Genomic DNA, 19546 nt, shown 5'->3' with positions numbered 1-19546 from the left:
TCCGGTAACCAAATTATGCACAACAATTGCTAGGATATAATAGAAAGACGGTATCCACACGTTTCCTGCAAAGGACCAAGATCTCGAACAACGTTAGAGACCACGGTCAGATACTCATTCCAGATCAGCAGGTTTCTGGCCTCAACTCAACCTTGATAGGGAGTAACAGTTTTGCCAACCAATTTGCTAGACACGTTCATTGAGCATTTGACACAAAATTACCAGGCAATCAGGCAGTTCTAGAAACAAAGTTACTAGACAATGTCCCATAACAGCAGTTCATTGTACTGCTGTATTGTGTGAGCAGGAAGGCAGACTACTTTATCATCTAAAGCACATTTGTTCCCAGTTCACTAAAAATCACCAAGGAGTTTACAATTCAAGGATAATTAAGTATAATAAAAAGTAATCTTACCTTCTTCTGATCTTCTAGCTTGTGACTTACTGGATTCCTTCCATGTTTGTTCATTTCTGAAGATAAATCCATCACATTCACTCCTTGCCCTTCAAAACGAAATTGGTTCAGCTGCACAGCAAACTAATCCAAAAAACAGCGGCTAAAAATACACAGACGTGGTGCTTTTCCCATCACACACCATCTCTGAACACCAAAGACTTGGACAAATAACTAAAAAACCCATCGACTGAGCTGAGAAAAACTTTGCAGTTCACTCTTGAGACTTTCCAAATCACCATAGCGTTTTAAAAAAGCTTACACTTAAGAAGAGAAATATTCGTCTGCTACTTTTAACTCCAACTGCTATCTGTATCTTTCTTCACAGGTTTCCATCTTACATAAGGTTACATCCTGTCTGTGAACCTGTCAAGAAAAAAAAAAATGCATCAAGATTGATTTGCAGTTTGTTGTCATTCTTTAAAAATGATTATTTGTCTCCCCCAGGTGAGTTTTTGTTTGTTCGTTTGGGCTCACGGTGTTTTCTGATTGAATACTATGGCAGGTGACCCCATACACAATCCCATTTGTATCCCTCCGCATCACAGGGAGCACGCTCAAGAGCGTTACCTAGAGAACTCTAGCTACTGCTGCCAAGGAATAGTTCAAGCAAAGAGAAAAGACCAGAACTTTGCTATCAAGCAAAGATATTTAACTCAAGGAAGCACAGAAGAAAATTTGACACTATCATCTTAGTGCCTTAGGAAGGTGGCAGCCAAGCCAGTATGACACTGACAGCGTCACAGAGAAAACCTGCAGTCAAAATACTATGTTCTCTCCAACAGGACAACTGAAAAGTGAGAGAGGGAGGAAGGAAGGAAGGAAGGAAGGAAGGAAAGAAAGAAGCAAGAGTCCTCTCTCCCACCCCCACCTTTTGTTGAAAGCTGCAACTTAAAAAAAAGTCACCACAAACATGATTTGCTTGCCAGAAAGTTAAAGTCATATTAATAATGGTAAGAGAAAGAGCCAAAGTATCTTTTTCTGTCTCACTTGACAATAACATCATAGAATATTGACACTTTAATTGCAATATAAAGCCAATCGTGTTTGAACTGAATTAACTGAGTGTAAAAAGCTCACATAAAAATTAATTTGAATGCAATTTAAATTTAAATGTACAATGTTCACAATTTAAATTTATTTTAAATGTTCAGCATTCACAAAATGACTTCACTATTGCACACGGAATAAGGAATGTGTGTTAAAAGGGTATTGAATGGTATATCCTAGGACTTGCAATCTGCCTTCAAGATGATGACACTGAAAAGGTTATTTTCATAGAAAAAAGATCCAGGTAAGTCATTGTCAATGTTCCTATTGACTTAAATCATCTTTTAATCAGACCTAAGAGGCCAGGGTTTGGTGAACACTCCACTGTAACTGATTTATACATAGGCCACAAATGGTAATCCTGACTGCTGAAGTTTCCTTCCAAAAAGGAAAATGTTATCTAGGTGCCTGCCAATTTTTACCTACGTGCCTAAATACGAGTGTCACAGAAATGAAGACTGTGAATGGCAGCTGAAGTCTGCCACTGGTTTCTAGGAGGATCTGAACTTACCTCCTGCACTTGCAGTTACGTTTTTAATTGGAGATATCACTGGCTCATGCCATGCCAAATAAATCATACTGCTGAGTTTCAGGGTTCTTTGTTAGGGGAGTCTTGGATTTCTTTAGCTATCTGCATTCTTAGTTTTGCATTTTCACCCAAGACGCAAAGGCTGCAAGCGTAGAGGGTTCTCATGCACTTCTTCTTTTTTGATACTAGTAAAAAAAACAGGAGGCCTAGTCCCACTACTAAGATGGTAAGCTTTCTTTTTGTGATCCAGTTATTAATAAACAGGAGAAAGGCATAAGCTGCCACTATTTGTCCGGTGATTCCACATGGGTGGGATAAACCCAGTTGTGAGAGGAAAGGAAGGGCACAAGGCTAACACAAAGAAACACTGACAGCATGTTAGTGTACTAGATATAATTTCTCCATCAGACCAAAGAGTGTTCGAAAAAGGAATAAAATTGCAGTTATTCTCACAACCACAATTTTCTTAACCATATATATTTATCTTCATATATATATGTATATATATATTTATATGTACACGTGATATTAGGAAAAGACTAATCGTGCAATGAGGATAAATCTGTTCAAAAAATAAATAGAAGTAACTAGAAGAGGTATCTGTATAGCAAAACTATAGGAATATAAATAGTTATTTACAAAGCTACTACATGGGAGAACACATGCCAAGCCAGAAATTAGTTTTCCAAACATAGATTTAGCCTGATGTGTGTTACCTAGGCATATAATCAAATTTATTTGTTATTCTAACTTCTGAATATCACCTTTGACTGGTTTGCAATAGCAAAGATGAGAAATAAATTACAAAAATACTTTGGCAAAGTAGGTTCAACTGTTTGGCAAAGCAGATTCAAATATTTGCCAAAGTAGTTTCAAATGCTTGGAGAGTACCCTTTCTATTCATTATTTAGAGCACCATGCGCAAGCCACTGAAATAAACAGGACTGTAAGGCATGTTAGCAACCCAGAAAAGAGAAGGTACTCAAAAATGCTTCACTATTAAAAACTTCTAATAATTTAGAATTTTTATTGGATTAAGAGGCAGATCAATTTCAGTAGTATTTTATAATCTTCACAATTATTCAGGCTGCTTCTGAAGTGTGTGGTAACATGTATCTAACATGGCCCAACACCCTTGATCCCTATATGGCTCCATTAGCCAAAGTACCTTCAGCGTCTCCTCACCTCCACTTCCACGGAGACTGAAGTGCAGTGAGGCCTGAGCTAATGCACGTAACGTTCTCATACACATAACGGTCTCAACCTTATGCGGAGCCTCCTAGGCACAATATGCGATTCCTCCAATTGTGACAGCTTCAAGGATACACAAAATCCACAAGTCTCTAATTCCAGGACACAGGAATATGAAACATGAGACCCTGCTGCAGCAACCAACATCTGGATTTAAATTTGCAATAATTTTAGAGCTGAGATAAGTCAAAAACAAGCTGCTAAAAACAAGCGGTTTCACTGGTTCATTTCATGGTCAGACATGTAAATTACATTATTCCCCATGCCTGGCAATTATCCTGTACAAGGCAATTAGGCTATTCTGTGGAACTGTAGAGTGCTTTCAAGCCAAAGTTGGACAGAATACAAATAATTTTGTTTGGACTAGCCTCATTACTTTTAACATGCAAAGCACAGGGTGGCAATTCTTACTCCATTCAGTACATTGTTCAATGGTCTTCAGCCTTTTCAACATAAACAGCTGTAAATAAATGCTCTTGGCTGACAATTCTTTTTTTTTCTTTTTTTTTTTTAAGTTGTAGGACCCAAATTCTTATTCACTGTTTTTTTATAGGGATATTTAATATACAGGCAATCGCAGAAGAAAAAATATCCTAAGTGTTCTAGAAAATCTAATGATCACACAATAGCATAAATTTTACTAGGTTGACTAATAAAATTATAAAAGACAAGGAAAATTAGAGCCTTTTTATAATTTTATTCCTTTAACAGGCATGCAGCAGTCTTCAACGATCATCTCTGATCATTTGCAGATACACTTAATAAGAAAGGCTAGCAGATTAAGCACTTTTAGCGCTACAAACGCATGCCTCAAGTGAGTACATGAGCTATCCAAATTAGGAGAATCCTTCCCTAGACTTTTCTATCAAACAACAAAAGGAAGATAGTATTTTCCAGAAGTATTTCTGCTTGTAGCTTGCTTTAGAGACGCACTCCTCTACAGACACACTATGGAAGACGTTCAGGGTAATTAAGCTTCTAGTCTAGGTACCTCTCTTGCATGCCTAAATTCAGATGGATTTAATTCAGACTAAACGTACCTGAAAGAGCTTTTGAAGTTACTTCACGATGAACTATAGGTTATTAGTTGGGAACAACTCTAGATTACATTCTGAGTATTAACCAGAGCTCTCTCTTCTATATTACCATCACTGTCAACACAAGCGGTTCTTCAAAAGTTTATGCTGCTGGGATTCTCAGGAAGCAAGCTCTCTAAAGGCCCCTTCCATTGGGTTTTTCCCCCCCCCTTAGATGGCACATTCACCAAATAGTTGGTTGATCTTAACACAAATATCTTTTGAGAGTCTGGATGCTGCAAGTCAATCCAGCTAGAGGGGGAAAAAATGCAAGCATTACTGTGCCTTCTTCTGTTTCCTTGGTACTACATGGAAAGAGTTGCCTTACAACTTTGGGAAAATCTAGAGATGATAAGGTTTTTTTCTGGGCTTCATCCCATTGTCAATGGCCTTCTGAATATTAAAAGTCCTGGACTTACTAAGCCGCATTCTGAAGGCTACCTAGTAGGTTGCATACCAAGACACTGCTTTGTTGTATTTACCATCAGCGAGGATGGGGAAAAGAAGTTCATTAGAACTGCCTCCCACCCATCCTCGATTACTATCTCTTTGCAGAATTTTATTTATTTTCTGTATGGACGTTCCCAAGTTTTGCCATACCACTAAAGCTGCTTTGCAGTGAGCCTGAGGCAGGTATAGGGACGAAACTCTAGCTGCAATTTGTGCTGTTCCATTTTTATTGTTTGTGTGCAGGATAATACTTAGAACGCAGCTCAGAGGAGGCTAATGCATTGGTAAAGGATTTACAGTTAAGAGCATTTGAGAGTTATGTGTTTATTAAAGCTTTTCTGGAAATATTGATACAGAAATGATTTTCTGCATATGCTGGCAGAAAAGGCCATGCAAATTTTACAGCGAAAACAAGCTCATACTGATTTTTGCTATAAATACCTCATTATCAAAATGGAGCTTATACTTTATGTATATTTATAAATGGTATAGTGCTCAAAGAATCTGCTGTGTGTGTTTTGACAAAGTTTTTTCTGATCAGAAACCAAACTGACAACATGGTGATCAGCACAGCAGTACAGAGAAGCACATGACTTGAGTTAGGGGTGGAGGGGTCTTTAGGCTACGTGATACACGCAGTTCTATACACATTTTAAAAGTGTAACTGAAGGATAGGCGGACGTGCAATCTGCAGATTGAGGGGGAATACCAAAAAAAAAAAAAAAAAGAGGCATGTTCACTGACCACAGTTGGGAGCTATTGTTTTCAGCAACTATGAGGATGTAAAATTTGAGGGGCTGGGGGATGGTAAAAAGCAGACATTGAATAAGTTACCTGTTCACACCTTTCAAACATGCTAGTGTTCTATGCCAGGAGCAAAAGCAAGTGTCAGCTGTAAATCTCAGTGTACAGCTAGAGTAAATGCAAGTAAATGCAACTTTCCGCTTAGTTTCTGCCCATCACTGTTGCCAGGAATGGCAGCCTGGCTGACAGAAGGGATGGGAATGTAGGTCAAGCTGTTGAAGCTCCATGACGCCCTTCGGATGAGCAGTGGGGCATATTCTTCATGCAAGGAACCCTCTGCCCCACCATCCTCAGGAATGATCCTTCAGGCTATTGCCATAAAATGAGATTCGTCGCTAACGTTTTGCAAAAAATGTTATTCAGCTCTTCGCTGCAGACATGCAGCTGAGAGATGCCACAGATGTAACTGCCACCCTTGATATGTTTCTATGAAATCTCTAAGGGATGTGGCACTCCAACGTGATCCCAAAAATATATCCACAACAACAGCTTCACAATGGTCTCAAATACTTATCTCTAATCGTGAAAGCTTCTTAACTTCCCTTGCAATTTTTCCCCACAGGGAGAAAGCCTTTAGGACCTCTATATAGGTCCAACTGCAAGCATTATGCTAAAGCATGCAAAGAGTTATCGGGAAAGAGGAAGATGTTGACTCTTGGAGGATTTGAGAGCAACATCAAAGAACCCTGCCTTTAGCCATCATTCAGAATGAGGAGCCAATATCTGTGCTTTGCAAACATGGATGATAGAAGTGCCATAGAAAGGCTTGTCTGCAACAGATGAAAGTAATCTGGGAAGGCAGCTGGTAAGCCAACAAAATATCTCAAAGCAGTGAGGCTTCCCTACAGAATTATTTCTTCAGATATAAAATTACTTCTGGTCCAAATAGCAATAAAACAGGTCCAAATATACTCCTGATGAACAATGACACAAAAAGCTGCATCAGGGTATACAGCTCTTTGCAGTCAATGCAGTGGTATTTACTCAGATGAAAAGCAATCACATAAAGACAAGACCAGAGATGATACTTAACTTCCTTTGTTAAGTGTGCATCTGGGTGAAACACTCTGTATGTCTCTAAGTGGTGTCATCCTATCCTCTGCGTTTCTTCATAGGGCAAAATGTCGTTATTGCTCCTCTTCTCTTGAATGCAGAATGCTACGGTGGAATCACTACATTATCGGTCAGGATGAAATTACAACTGTTTGCATTGTTCCTGGCTCTAGCCAATGCCAACTAAAATATTTATTTTCAGGAGGAACAGATTTGTACACATTAAAGAAAAAAATAAACAAAAAGATTACAATGGAAATTTAATTCTTAAGTTCTTTCAACGCTGTTGCAAAGCAGGATGATGACTGCCATTGTTTCATCAGGCTGAATGCACACACTTAACACTGGTTCACACCGTGACTTAGCCAGCAAGGTTAAAAAATGCATAACGTCCCCTAGCAATATCTGGGGACATTCCAGATTCCCATACACTCAGAAACCATTGCTATAACTGATGAAACAAGTCCTATTTCTTATTTTTATATACAATAAAATAGTTACAGATCTATTCCATAATGGAGCTGGCTTGGATTTTGGTAACAGTCTTCTAACAGTAGTCAGATGAACTGTTTGGCTCTTGCAAAGCCCTCTTAGCTTTCTTAGCAACCTCCATCAAACAGACTGAATGCTATACACAGAAATTAGAGCTGTTAGGTGTTCGTTTATTTCAGTCTTGGAAACAGTACCAGGCAGGAATGCCTTATCTCTTTCATCATCCAATCCTTCAACCACTGGGCATCAGAAAGCGTAAGAAAGTAAATAAAATATGTATTTTTGAGAGGTAGTCCGTTCCAGCTTTTTATTACCACCTTTCCCTACAGATTTGGTGAGGGAAGTCAGTTCTGTTGCATGCACAGTACTCTGTGCCAAGATACACGATTGAGCACAAGATCTAACTGAAATTTGGTTAACTCATCAGACATCGTGCTGCTACAGCTACAATTCTTTGGATTGTGAAGTGTCTACTTATCAATGTGTGTCTTACAGGGGTGTCACACTGGCCAAAGTCCAGCTTGAGTAGTTATTTCAATTCCTTATGTACATGTTCTCCAATTTCAGTGAGATACTCCTCCATTTCTGTCCAAAGTTGTTTTGGGTGCTCCTCTATACTGTTGAAACACCTCCTCTCAAAAATGGTTTGGTGTAATTTTAATACACATGAAATTTGGGAATTGGAAGGAAGAAAATGAATATTCATTATTTGCGTACGTGTTCAATAGCATATTTATATTATTGTATCACTGCAAATAGAGTAAGAGTCCATAGATCTACTTTTAAAATGAAGACACATACTCTGTAGAACCTACCAACAATCTCACCAGGACATGAGAAAAGACAGCACTGAGCTGGAAATAAAGGGGAAGATAAAGGAAAATATTCTTGGCATGCTATAGAAAGAGTGGACAAGAAATACAGCTTATCAAAAAACACAATAAATAGTGCGCCTATACGGATGCTAAATGGTATTCTAACATATGGAGACTGTCTCAGAGAACAGGACAGTTAAATTTATTAGGCTCGTGAGAACCAGAAAGGCTAATTGAAAATAGCAGAGCTTACATACCTTTGAAATTTTGTTTCCTAGGGAGCTATTAAACCTTCCTTTCTGTTGCTCTTAAGTTTTGATTTGCAGGCTGAAAAAAGATGGAGCTGATCTGTGCACGAGCAGTGGCCATTCTTGTGGGACTTCCAGCCACCTATACCTCTTACTCTAACTAGATCCCAGATAAATTACTGTATACTTCTTTTCGCCCTCGTTACAGAACTTCTAGGCAAAAAAAGGGGGAATGCTTTCGGAAATATCTAGTCATATGGTTACTCTGTGGAGACTAATATATCTGGTATGTCTTGACACTCCACATATGTTAAATGTTTGCTACTATTCCATGAATGGCAATGCTGTCTAAGGGGAAGTATATTCTTTCTGGCTTCTAGGCTACGAGTAAGAGAAACAGAGGCATAGACTAAAGTTTCACATATATTGCTATTTTGAGCAATTTGTATAGTCATATACAGAAACAGTATACTGAAGCATCACCAATTACACGAAACAGTTAAACCCACTTATATCCCTTACCTCACTGGAAATGAGGAGATGATACATCCCCCACTTTGATAAATCTATTTCCTTAAGTCTTAAAAATACCGTTAAACCACACAGCCACTCTTGGTGTTCTGTGACTTACTGAATTACTCAATTTGATCAAACTGCTAGCTGCTTTCCAGAATATTTTTAACTGTGTGCCTGTTACGAATGATAGAGCAAAAATCATACCTATCTTCCGAGAACATGTCTCTGACAATTTCATGGGTGCTTCAAAAGTTGGCAATTAATTTTTTTCAATATTTGTTTAGTAGTAGCCTGCTCAGGTGACCCCTATGCTTATCCCAAGAAGTTATATACGGCTGCTGATTAAGCATTGCAGGCAATGCCCCGCTAGGCCTGACACCTCAATACTCTACACATGTCCAGACTCTTGCAATTAATTTGATCCCCTTAAAGATGTGATCGAATCAACAAACAGCTCCTAGAGAGAGCAAAGCAGAGGAAAAGCTGAGCAAATTAGATAAAGTGTTTATAAAAAAAAAAAAAGAATACAAAAGGATTATAAATAAATTTTACAGAAAAAGGTTCAAGTAATAAAAACTATAGAAAAATGTTCAAAGACAAAAAGCAGCAGTACCTGATACAACATAACCATGAAATAGGAAGATGACCTTTAATAGTGTAAGTTTATTTGCCTTCACAACCACGAGATCATAAACCAGTTTACACTAGAGCTAGGAAAGACCTACGGTAAGTTAGCTTATAGCCCAATATATCTGAATGCTCTAAGAAGTCTTTTAAAATTCAACTTATTTTTTTTCTCAGGATACCTAGGTTTTACATTCTTCATGCATTGTATATCACTCTCTGCCACTGCTGGCAATTGCTTGCTCCATATATTTTTACCCACTGATTGAATCCTTAAAGCTTTAGGCTACCTCCACATTCAAAGGTTTCTTCCATTAACCTAAGGAGCTAAATGAACTCTTATTTAGGCTTGAGTTTGCTTTATCCAGTTCTTGATCAACTCAGGCAAAACTTTAAGTAGACCTTGAGTATATCAGGTATACAATTGCATTTCAATTAATCAAAACACTCGTGTCAATTGTACCTGAGCACCCCAAAGGTTAAAGTTTATTAAAAGGTTACCTTAAAACAACTTTGATTAGAAACAATGTGGTATTAGACCACAGAGGAATATGCAGACATGCCCAAGCTTTACTGAAAATGCAGAATTACAAAGGATGAAAGGTAACACACAGGAAATGCGCCTAAAATTTTTATATAGCTGCCTTGCATGCGATTACCACCAACTACATATTAGCTCTCTGTTGCTATGGAAAGCTCATGGCTTTGCATCTGCTTAGAATAAACCACATCTCCACTCCTGAGTGTCCTAAAATATATCTCAAGACAGTGAGGCAGTCTGAGTAAAATCACACGCCACTTGTAAATACATTTGCATCTCTAGGAAAAACAAAGCGCCCAGTGGCTGCAAGGTTGCCTCGGGTGTGATATATCCAACCAAACACAGATAAGTCTGAGATGGTCATTCATTTATCTCTCTCTAGTCTGAGGAGATAAATAGGCGACATGATTCGTCCCAACCAAAATAGCTCAGATGAATCGTAACTTCAAAATCCCCACCTCTTTTCATTGACTACAGAAAGACAAAATGGAAACTAAGGCAAAGACCTCTGTATCATTGGTGTCTGAAGTCAGGTGAGAGCAACCTCTTCCTTGAGATCGCACTTAAGTACTAAGACAGAATCCATGAAGTTAAGTGTTCAAACAAAGCTCGATGTTATCAAGATCTACAAAAAGGCAGAATAATAAACCTAAAACCACTAACGCACCTGTTCAAGTCCTACTGAAAAAATTCCTTACAAGAAGTCTAACAGCCACTAGCATCTCTTTAAAGTGGAGAGTGGTGTCTCTCTCCTACTGCAGAAAGATCTGATCTCTACTGGTTTCTTACAGATAGAGATTTTAGTTCCTCCAGGAACCTAACTACTCCAGGGGCTAGGAATCTGCTCCTTTCACTATGAAGTTGCCTATAACTATCCCTTTACTGAGTTCTACCCCACTTCTTCCTTGAAAGTTTAATTTTGATTTGGTAAACAGTCTCTCAAGAAGTTATCTGATTCCTTTTCAGTATAAAGCACACATCAAAAAAACACACATCTCTTCAGGACTCCAAACCCTATCCTGTTTTTACTTTTTTTTAACTGAAGACAAACTGTACAGCTACTCTAATCAGTGATAAAACACGCAAAGGCAACCAAAAGGAGTTTTGCTGTTTTTTTAAATCATGCAAATATTTTGGGTAGTTGCTTTGCCTCTTAACATTCAAAGAGTTTTTTGACATAGCTATTTCTTGCTCTCATTTGAGCGGCTGACTTCATGACCTTCTTAGCTTATCTCATTCCTGTACCATACACTGTGAAGGTATTGAGGGCTTTAAACTAGGAAAGATGGAGGAAGGAGAGAGTTATAGAGACCGGGTAGTTAGCAAAATGTCACTCAAGTCACGATGCCTCCTGCAGGTGCACACAGTCAAGGAAGTGTGCATGGGGCATGACTACAGAGGATCCTCCTGCACCTCTCCTGGGAAACCTGCATCCTTGATTACCTCTCTGAAATGCCTGTACACCAATGCACGCAGCATGGGGAACAAGCAGGAAGAATTAGAGATCTGTGTGCGGTCGCAGGGCCATGATCTCATTGCAGTTACAGAGACATGGTGGGATAGCTCACATGACTGGAATGCTACGTCATAGATGGCTACGTGCTTTTTGGGAAAGGCAGGCCAGGAAGGCGAGGTGGTGGAGTTGCCCTTTATGTGAGGGAGCAACTAGAATGTATGGAGCTCTGCCTCAGGGTAGATGAAGAGCAAGTGGAGAGCCTATGGGTAAGGAGTGAAGGGCAGGGTAACATGGGTGACACTGTTGTGGGGGTTTACTACAGGCCACCTGATCAGGAGGAAGTTGTCAATGAGGCCTTCTGCAGACAGCTGGAAGTAGCCTCACGATCACAGGCCCTGGTTCTCATGGGGCACTTCAACCTCCCTGACATCTGCTGGGAAGAGAGCACAGCTAGGCACAAACAGTCAAAGAGGTTCCTGCAGAGCACTGATGATAACTTCTTGACATAGGTGGTGCAGAAGCCAGCAAGGAGAGGTGTGCTGCTAGACCTTGTACTAACAAACAAAGAAGGTCTGGTTGGAGATGTGAAGGTCGGGGGCAGCCTTGGCTGCAGTGACCGTGAGATGGTGGAGTTCAGGATCCTGCGAGGAGGGAGCAGGGCAATAAGTGGGATAACAACCCTGGACTTCAGGAGAGCTAACTTTGGCCTCTTCAGGGATCTCCTTGGAGGAATCCCATGGGGTAGGGCCCTAGAAGGAAGAGGGGTCCAGGAAAGCTGGTTAATATTCAAGCATCACTTCCTCCAGGCTCAAGATCAGTGCATCCCTCTGAGGAAGAAGTCCAGCAAAGTGGGCAGGAGACCTGCATGGATGAGCAAGGAACCCCTGGCAAAAATCCAGCAGAAGAAGGAAGTCTACAGAATGTGGAAAAGGGGACAGGCCACTGGGGAGGAATACAGGGACGTTGTCAGAGTGTGCAGGAATGCGACCAGGAAGGCTAAGGCCCAGTTGGAATTAAATCTGGCAAGGGATGTCAAGGACAACAAGAAGGGCTTCTTCCAATACATCAATAGCAAAAGGAAGACTAGGGAAAATGTGGGCCCGCTGCTGAATGGGGCGGGTGCCCTGGTGACGAAGGATACAGAGAAGGCAGAATGCTGCCTTTGCTTCAGTCTTCACTGCTAAGGCCAGTCCTCAGGAATTCCAGACCCTGGGGACAAGAGAGGAAGTCTGGAGAAAGGAAGACTCTCCCTTGGTCGAGGAGGATCGGATTGGAGATCATGGGCCCTGATGGGATGCACCCACGAGTGCTGAGGGAGCTGGCGGATGTTATCGCTAGGCCACTCTCCATCATCTTTGAAAGGTCCTGGAGATCATCAGGAGAGGTGCCTGAGGACTGGAAGAAAGCCAATGTCACGCCAGTCTTCAAAAAGGGCAAGAAGGGAGAGCCAGGAAACTGCAGGCCTGTCAGCCTCACCTCCATCCCTGGAAAGGTGATGGAGCAGCTCCTCCTGAAGGTCCTCACTAAGCATCTGGAGGACAAGAAGGTGATCAGGAGTAGTCAGCATGGATTCACCAAAGGGAAATCATGCTTGACCAACCTGAGAGCCTTCTCTGATGGAATGACTGGCTGGGTAGATGAGGGCAGAGCAGTGGATGTTGTCTACCTGGACTTCAGCAAGGCTTTTGACACTGTATCCCATCACATCCTCATAGGGAAACTCAGGAAGTGAGGGTTGGATGAGTGGACAGTGAGGTGGATTGAGAACTGGCTAGATGGCCGAGCTCAGAGGGTTGTGGTCAGTGGCGCAGAGTCTAGCTGGAGGCCTGTAGCTAGTGGTGTCCCCCAGGGGTCAGTCCTGGGTCCAGTCTTGTTCAATGTATTCATCGATGACCTGGAGGAAGGGACAGAGTGCACCCTCAGCAAGTTGGCTGCCGATACTAAACTGGGGGGAGAGGCTGACACACTGGGAGGAGGGCTGTGCTGCCATTCAGAGGGACCTGGACAGGCTGGAGAGATGGACAATGAGGAATCTCCTGAAGTTCAACAAAGGCAAGTGCAGGGTCCTGCACCTAGGAAGGAATAACCCCAGGCACCAGGACAGGCTGGGGGCTGACCTGCTGGAAAGCAGCTCCGCAGAGATGGGAGTGCTGGTGGACAACAGGTTAAGCATGAGCCAGCAATGTGCCCCTGTGGCCAAGAAGGCCAATGGCATCCTGGGCGGCATTAGCGAGAGTGCTGCCAGCAGGTGGAGGGAGGTGATCCTGCCCCTCTACTCAGCCCTGGGGAGGCCTCACCTGGAGTACTGTGTCCACTTCTGGGCTCCCCAGTGCAAGAGAGACATGGCACTACTGCAGAGAGTCCAGCGGAGGGCTACCAAGATGATGAGGGGACTGGAGCATCTCTCCTCTGAAGAAAGGCTGAGGGAGCTGGGCCTGTTCAGCCTGGAGAAGAGAAGACTGAGAGGTGATCTGATCAATGTCTACAAGTATCTGAAGGGAGGGTGTCGAGAGGATGGGGCCAGACTCTTCTCCGAGGTCCCCAGCGACAGGACAAGAGGCAAAGGGCACAAACTGAACCACAGACAGTGGTTCTGAACTTCTTCACTGTGAGGGTGACAGAGCACTGGAAGAGGTTGCCCAGACAGGTTGCGGAGTCTCCTTCCTTGGAGATATTCAAAACCCGCCTGGGCGTGATCCTGTGCAACATGCTCTAGAGGACCCTGCTTGAGCAGGGGGGTTGGACTGGATGATCTCCAGAGGTCCCTTCCAACCTTGGCTGTTCTGTGATTCTGTTAAGATCATCTCTTTTTTGCATCACAAAAATTACCTACCCTGAAAGGCAGTAATAACAATGGTGAGAATCCTATGACTTCTAGTTTGTACAGAAGCCACTCCTGACATATCAGTAATATGGGTCACTTTCCTAGCTACAAGTCCTTGCCTGTATCCTCCATTTATATTTAGAGGTTCTAGGATTCCTTATCACATAATGAGATTATAGGTATTTAAATAAATCAAATACATTGTTTGCAACATGGTTTATACCATTTGTAATACCTTGTACAGTTTACTGCGTAAATGACATCATTACTATTATCTGTAGCATTTTATTGTATTCATAATTTCTAAGCTTTTTCAATGTCCTACTAATGTATAAAGTATAGCAGATTTTCCTCAGTTGCTGAAAGTGGAGCTGTAACAGTGAATTGGCACTTACTGCTAATCTCCTTTTGTCCAAGTTAATTATGGGATCTACTATTTAGAAAGGATTATTATTTTCCTACTTTTTCTTCCAAAAAAGAAATGGCCAAACTTGGAAAATGCATTTTTTTCCAGCAGTTTTTAAAAGCCAGAACTACTATAAAAAAAAAAATCATTTCTTGTCTCACTAGTGCAACCATTTCCATTTACATTAAAGACTCTTTTAGGATGAAATACTCTCTGTGCAAAGGACTAACACAAGACCTACATATCACTGATGACCACTTTAGCTTTCCCATAGAGCCTACACAATTCAAGTCTGATGAAATCCAAAGTAATGCTCAGGTCTGTAAGAGATACAATTTACATAACCTATAATGTGGCTATTTCAGCCTACCAATTGGTTTTACTAATTTTAAGTACTCCAGGAATAATGTTATTTTAATCCTCCCTTAAAAGTATTTTAAACAGTCTTTCCTGGCAGTGCCATTACAGAAGTTTCAAATTGCCAAATTACTACAGTTTAGCCATAAGCCTGTAAAAACATTTATAAATATAAGCACTAAAATGTACAGAGCAACAAATATTTTCTCTTAACAGCCTTTCCTCAAGGACTACAATAATTCACAGAGAACAATGCTGGTAATTTTCCCTTCACTATTAGTAATGCTTGCAATGGTTACATGTATAACAGCGATCTAAAACTCATTCATTTTGAAAGCTTTCCAGTGGGTATGTTCCTGATTTTTAAACAAAAACATGTTCTAGCCCTTTGAAAAGTGTCAAAAAATTAACTAAGTATATTTGAAACGGGCAGTAATTAAAGAAAAAAAGAAAGGGTAATTAACAATACAAACAATCCTTATTTTCTCTGTTGAGACAGCTGTCATGTAATTTGCCCTCCCAGTTATTAAAATATGACTCATGTCACAAACATGCTACTGAATTAGACCACAAATGTACACTGCTTGCACTGATATATTTACATCTAAATATTGTCAGTCTCAGAGATGTGATTGGTAATCTCCACACATAACATGTAGCATTCAAAAGATAAACAAATGCATAGGTCAGAGATGTGCATTGACAAAATAATCACAATTACTTTAGGTGATCAAACACACATGTACACAATCGGTACATGGTGAAAGGACCGTGAACAGTGTTTAGCTGGATAATATTTGTATCTCATCTGTATAAGAATTTGGATTTACTATTATCATTACCCAAGAAAAGACACTATTGATCACAAAGCATGTGTGAAACAATGCAGAAAAAGAAAAGATTTAGCAGCTGGGCTGAGTATGTATTTTAAGGAAATCTGGTTTCTTAAATGATAAACTCAAATTTAATTAATTTGTTCACCAAATGCTCAGACTGGCAGAAACATACATTGAAACAGTTTTGTAAAACATATTATGTAAAATGTATTATGTACTATATTACAGATACATTATCTACCCGGAAAACTTTCTGCAATTAGCTGCATTATATAACTGGCTGCAGATACTAAAAAGTTTTGCCCTATAAAGACATCCCAGCTTTGTTAATCTTCTACAGCCAATAGCATTTCAGAGCAAAGCGGTAATATAGAACATACTGCTGCATCTAAAAATACAGCCACTATACACGCAGTATTATGGTTATGCACAAAAATACTCCCTATTTTTGTATACTCTCACAAATCAGATGGCTTCCATTACCTAGCATGCACACAGATCTCAGAAAGATATAATACCTCAATGTTTAAATTTACTTCTGTTGCTTTTCTATGACAGGCTTTTGAACTAAAATCAACTTTTTATTTTTTTAGCTGAAGCAGCCTAAACAGCCTCAACCAAAATAAAAGATTATATGTTACAGTTGTTACCACGTAATACTTACAATCACCTTGAAGTATTGGCACAATACTGAAGTGCTTTTAAAAACAGAACACTGAAACCAAAATCCAGCAAATTTATACAAAGGCAGTCTGATATAAAATCTCTCTCATTTTATAAAGGCTCATACATACCAGATAATGAAGCAAGAATGCATAATTTGTTTCACCTTGTCATTGTAAGATTCAGCATGAAAATAATGCATTATTACTACTTACAGATTTCTACATTCTTGCTGTTTGTAGATTAAAAATAAAAAAAAAAATCACAGAAGTGTAGGTTAGATTAGAAGAAAAGGCTCAGAAAACAATGTCTTTACCCAAGCAGTGGAGCACATTGCACTGATAGAAATTTAATGGTTCTTCAGGAAGCATAATGAACAATCTTATCTCAGGAGACCTCTGTTCTCTACACACATCAACAGTGGTGACAGCTCATCCTTTCCAGAAACCAATACCAGGAAGAAAGTGAGCTGCCTAAGAGCGTTAAACCTATGCTATGTTAGAGGCTTGCTGTCATCAGAGACAAGTATTGCCATGCAGCCTACCCAGCTAAGCTAGTTCAGATACTGCAATTCACACAGAGAGACCCTTCTCATATTTCTTAGCAATATGAATCAAGAACATATCTGTTTAATTTGAGTGTGTTTGCCTTTACTAGCCTGGCAGCTCAATGCCTAATTCCCCATACCACTGTATTACAGAGCCAAGTCTGGTCTTTTCTTGGCAGGTGGTAGGGAGTTGCAAAGGCAGCAAATGCAGCCCCCTGGAGCGGAAGGGAATACGCGGCATTATTCGGCCAGATTAGGAGTGGCATTGATTGGCTGTAGGAATATTTTGTGCAGACATCCTCCAATAGAAGTTGGATCCCTAATATTGAACCCTTGGGTACAGAAATAAAAGAAGTAAGGGAAAGCTGTGAAATATCTGGGGTTACAGAAGCATTTGAATAGCTTTCTTCAAAACAAGAGCAGAAAGTAAAATAGCCTAACTCAGCAACTATGCATTTGCACACATAACATTCCTAGATAATAGAAAGCAGAACGCAGTATTTTGCACAAGAATCATCAAGAAAATTCATGACCTGGCCAGTGAAATGTAACCAAAGCAAGCAAAAGGCTACATACCCCTTTGAGCTGGAGAGGGACAAGTAAGTAAGTTTTGTACATAATAAGACACATCCCTCTAGATTGTAAACAGATATTCACAAAAAACAGCCCAAATGACCTCAGCTATATATTTCTGTGAATCACTTCTCAGCACTGGGAATAAGTTCAAACTGTAGCCTAATATTTACCATGTGGAGGAACTAATTCCTATTTCTATAGGATCAGCATTAATTTGCTCAAGATTTACCTATACTGCATAAGATGCTGTAACACTCCAATGCAGTGCTAGATACCCAAGCTAAACATCAGTACCTTAGTTGGATCATTTCTTTCGGCTCCTACTCGATCTGAACTAATATACCAAGCAAATATCATAGATGGCAACAACAGGCTCTGTCTTGCTGAGACACAAAACTAACAGTTATCCACAAGTGAAAAAAAAAAAAAAATCAGGTTAAACTGGCAGGGTCTCTGTACTCTGAGTGCACTTTTTTACCTGTAATACGCTTATTCCTTTTTAATAGTGAAGAAAGTGTGTCATGACTCCTCTCCCCTAACCCTTTCAATTAAAGAAAAGAGCTGAAACAAATAAAAATAGCCCATTCTCATGACTATCTCAAAGCAGTAAGAATAAGGAAATTGTATCTACGTAGTTTGCCACAGCTGTTAGTAGCATAACAAAGTCAAGATGTAGAAGCTTGTATTAAAATTTATGATCTGAAACTGTTTTCATTAAGTAACTACAATGACATTTCTTTACATAATATTTTCAAAAACAAAGCAATCAAAACAATGCCAGTGTATTCCAAGTAAACCTCTTTCTGTTCCAGCTGTTATAAAAGGGCTAAGAATTATCTTAGCAGCTATTTGCACCTGTGAGAACACAATTTTCTATCTCCACATGAAATGGTGAACATCAGATTCACGTTTCATCACCTTCACCTTCTGGGATCTTTCTTTCCTTTACATAATAATTTTGTTGCTGTTGAACTAGGCAAGCAATTCAAAAAGTATCACCATCCTTCTTAATCAGTACAAACTAAGTAATGAAGTGAAAAAAGATTGTCTCCGTCCTGTTCACAGTAGGCAACCACCCATGTTAAAAAAGCTACCATCACAAAAGCTAGGATGAACCAGCAGTTTTAGCAGAGCCAAGAGGTAAGCAAGAAATGGCAGGCAGTCCATCTAGGACAGGGCAGAAGCACTGGCGGGCTAACTTGCAGTGCTACTGCCCACAACGCATATGTGCTGTGGATAACAGACCATCCAGTGCTGTCAATCTGGCACCTCAGAGGGGCGACAAATTATCTTGCACAAATACTTAAAAATAGTTCACTGTTTTCATGATGAATAACTTTTCCCATGTATCCCATTTATATAGTGCTTTTCACCTGGCAATCTCCAAGCGCTTAATATTAATTAGGGCCTCAGAAGGCTCCTATGAAGCATTTCAAGGAGAGAGAAAATCATTTCAACCACACTTTTATCATCCGTGGCACAATGTGATAGCTTCTTAAAAGAGCTAAATAACATACTGAAGGAGAACCTGAACTTGGTTAGGGTAAGTTGTCTTAGGCTCAGATTTTCAAAGCCCCAGCTGGGGCTTTTCAAGGCCTCAGCTGGGCTTCTACGGGCTTCTTTGAAAATTCTAGCTTTACTAATGAATCCAAGGCTCTTTTTTCAAAGAGAGAACAAAAATCTCAGCACTAATAAATCCTATTAAGTGCACCCCTTTGCCCTATTTTTTGTGCATACCCCATTGGTTTTTTGTTTTGTTTTTAAATGTGTATTAAAAAAATACTTAGGATTTTTAATTTGTTCCTCCATGAATATTTGGCACTCTCTTACTTCCTAGAAGGACAGCCTACTACTGAACCTCAGACTTAGTAGCATTTTTTGTTTTACTTCATGTAAAATTCAAATTTACCTGAAATTAAGATCACACACAAAGAAGGGATGGATTAACAATAGTAAATAAAAGTATTCCAAGATTATT

At 40.0% G+C, this 19546-nt stretch overlaps 1 protein-coding gene across 1 annotated transcript in view; it reads right to left on the bottom strand.

The window, feature by feature from the left end:
• Positions 1-19546, bottom strand: part of NAV3 (neuron navigator 3) — a 552459-nt gene that overhangs the window by 424004 nt on the left and 108909 nt on the right. The window contains exon 2 of the mRNA XM_009669555.2: positions 416-820. Within this exon, the coding sequence (XP_009667850.2) occupies positions 416-487 (72 nt within the window). The 5' untranslated portion in view covers positions 488-820. The remainder of the gene's footprint in view (positions 1-415; positions 821-19546) is intronic.

The sequence above is a fragment of the Struthio camelus genome, chromosome 1, assembly GCF_040807025.1.
Source record: "Struthio camelus isolate bStrCam1 chromosome 1, bStrCam1.hap1, whole genome shotgun sequence".
NCBI classification, from domain to species: Eukaryota; Metazoa; Chordata; class Aves; order Struthioniformes; family Struthionidae; genus Struthio; species Struthio camelus.
The sequence above is the reverse complement of the archived record's forward strand: the minus strand, read 5'-3'. Positions and strand labels throughout refer to the sequence as shown.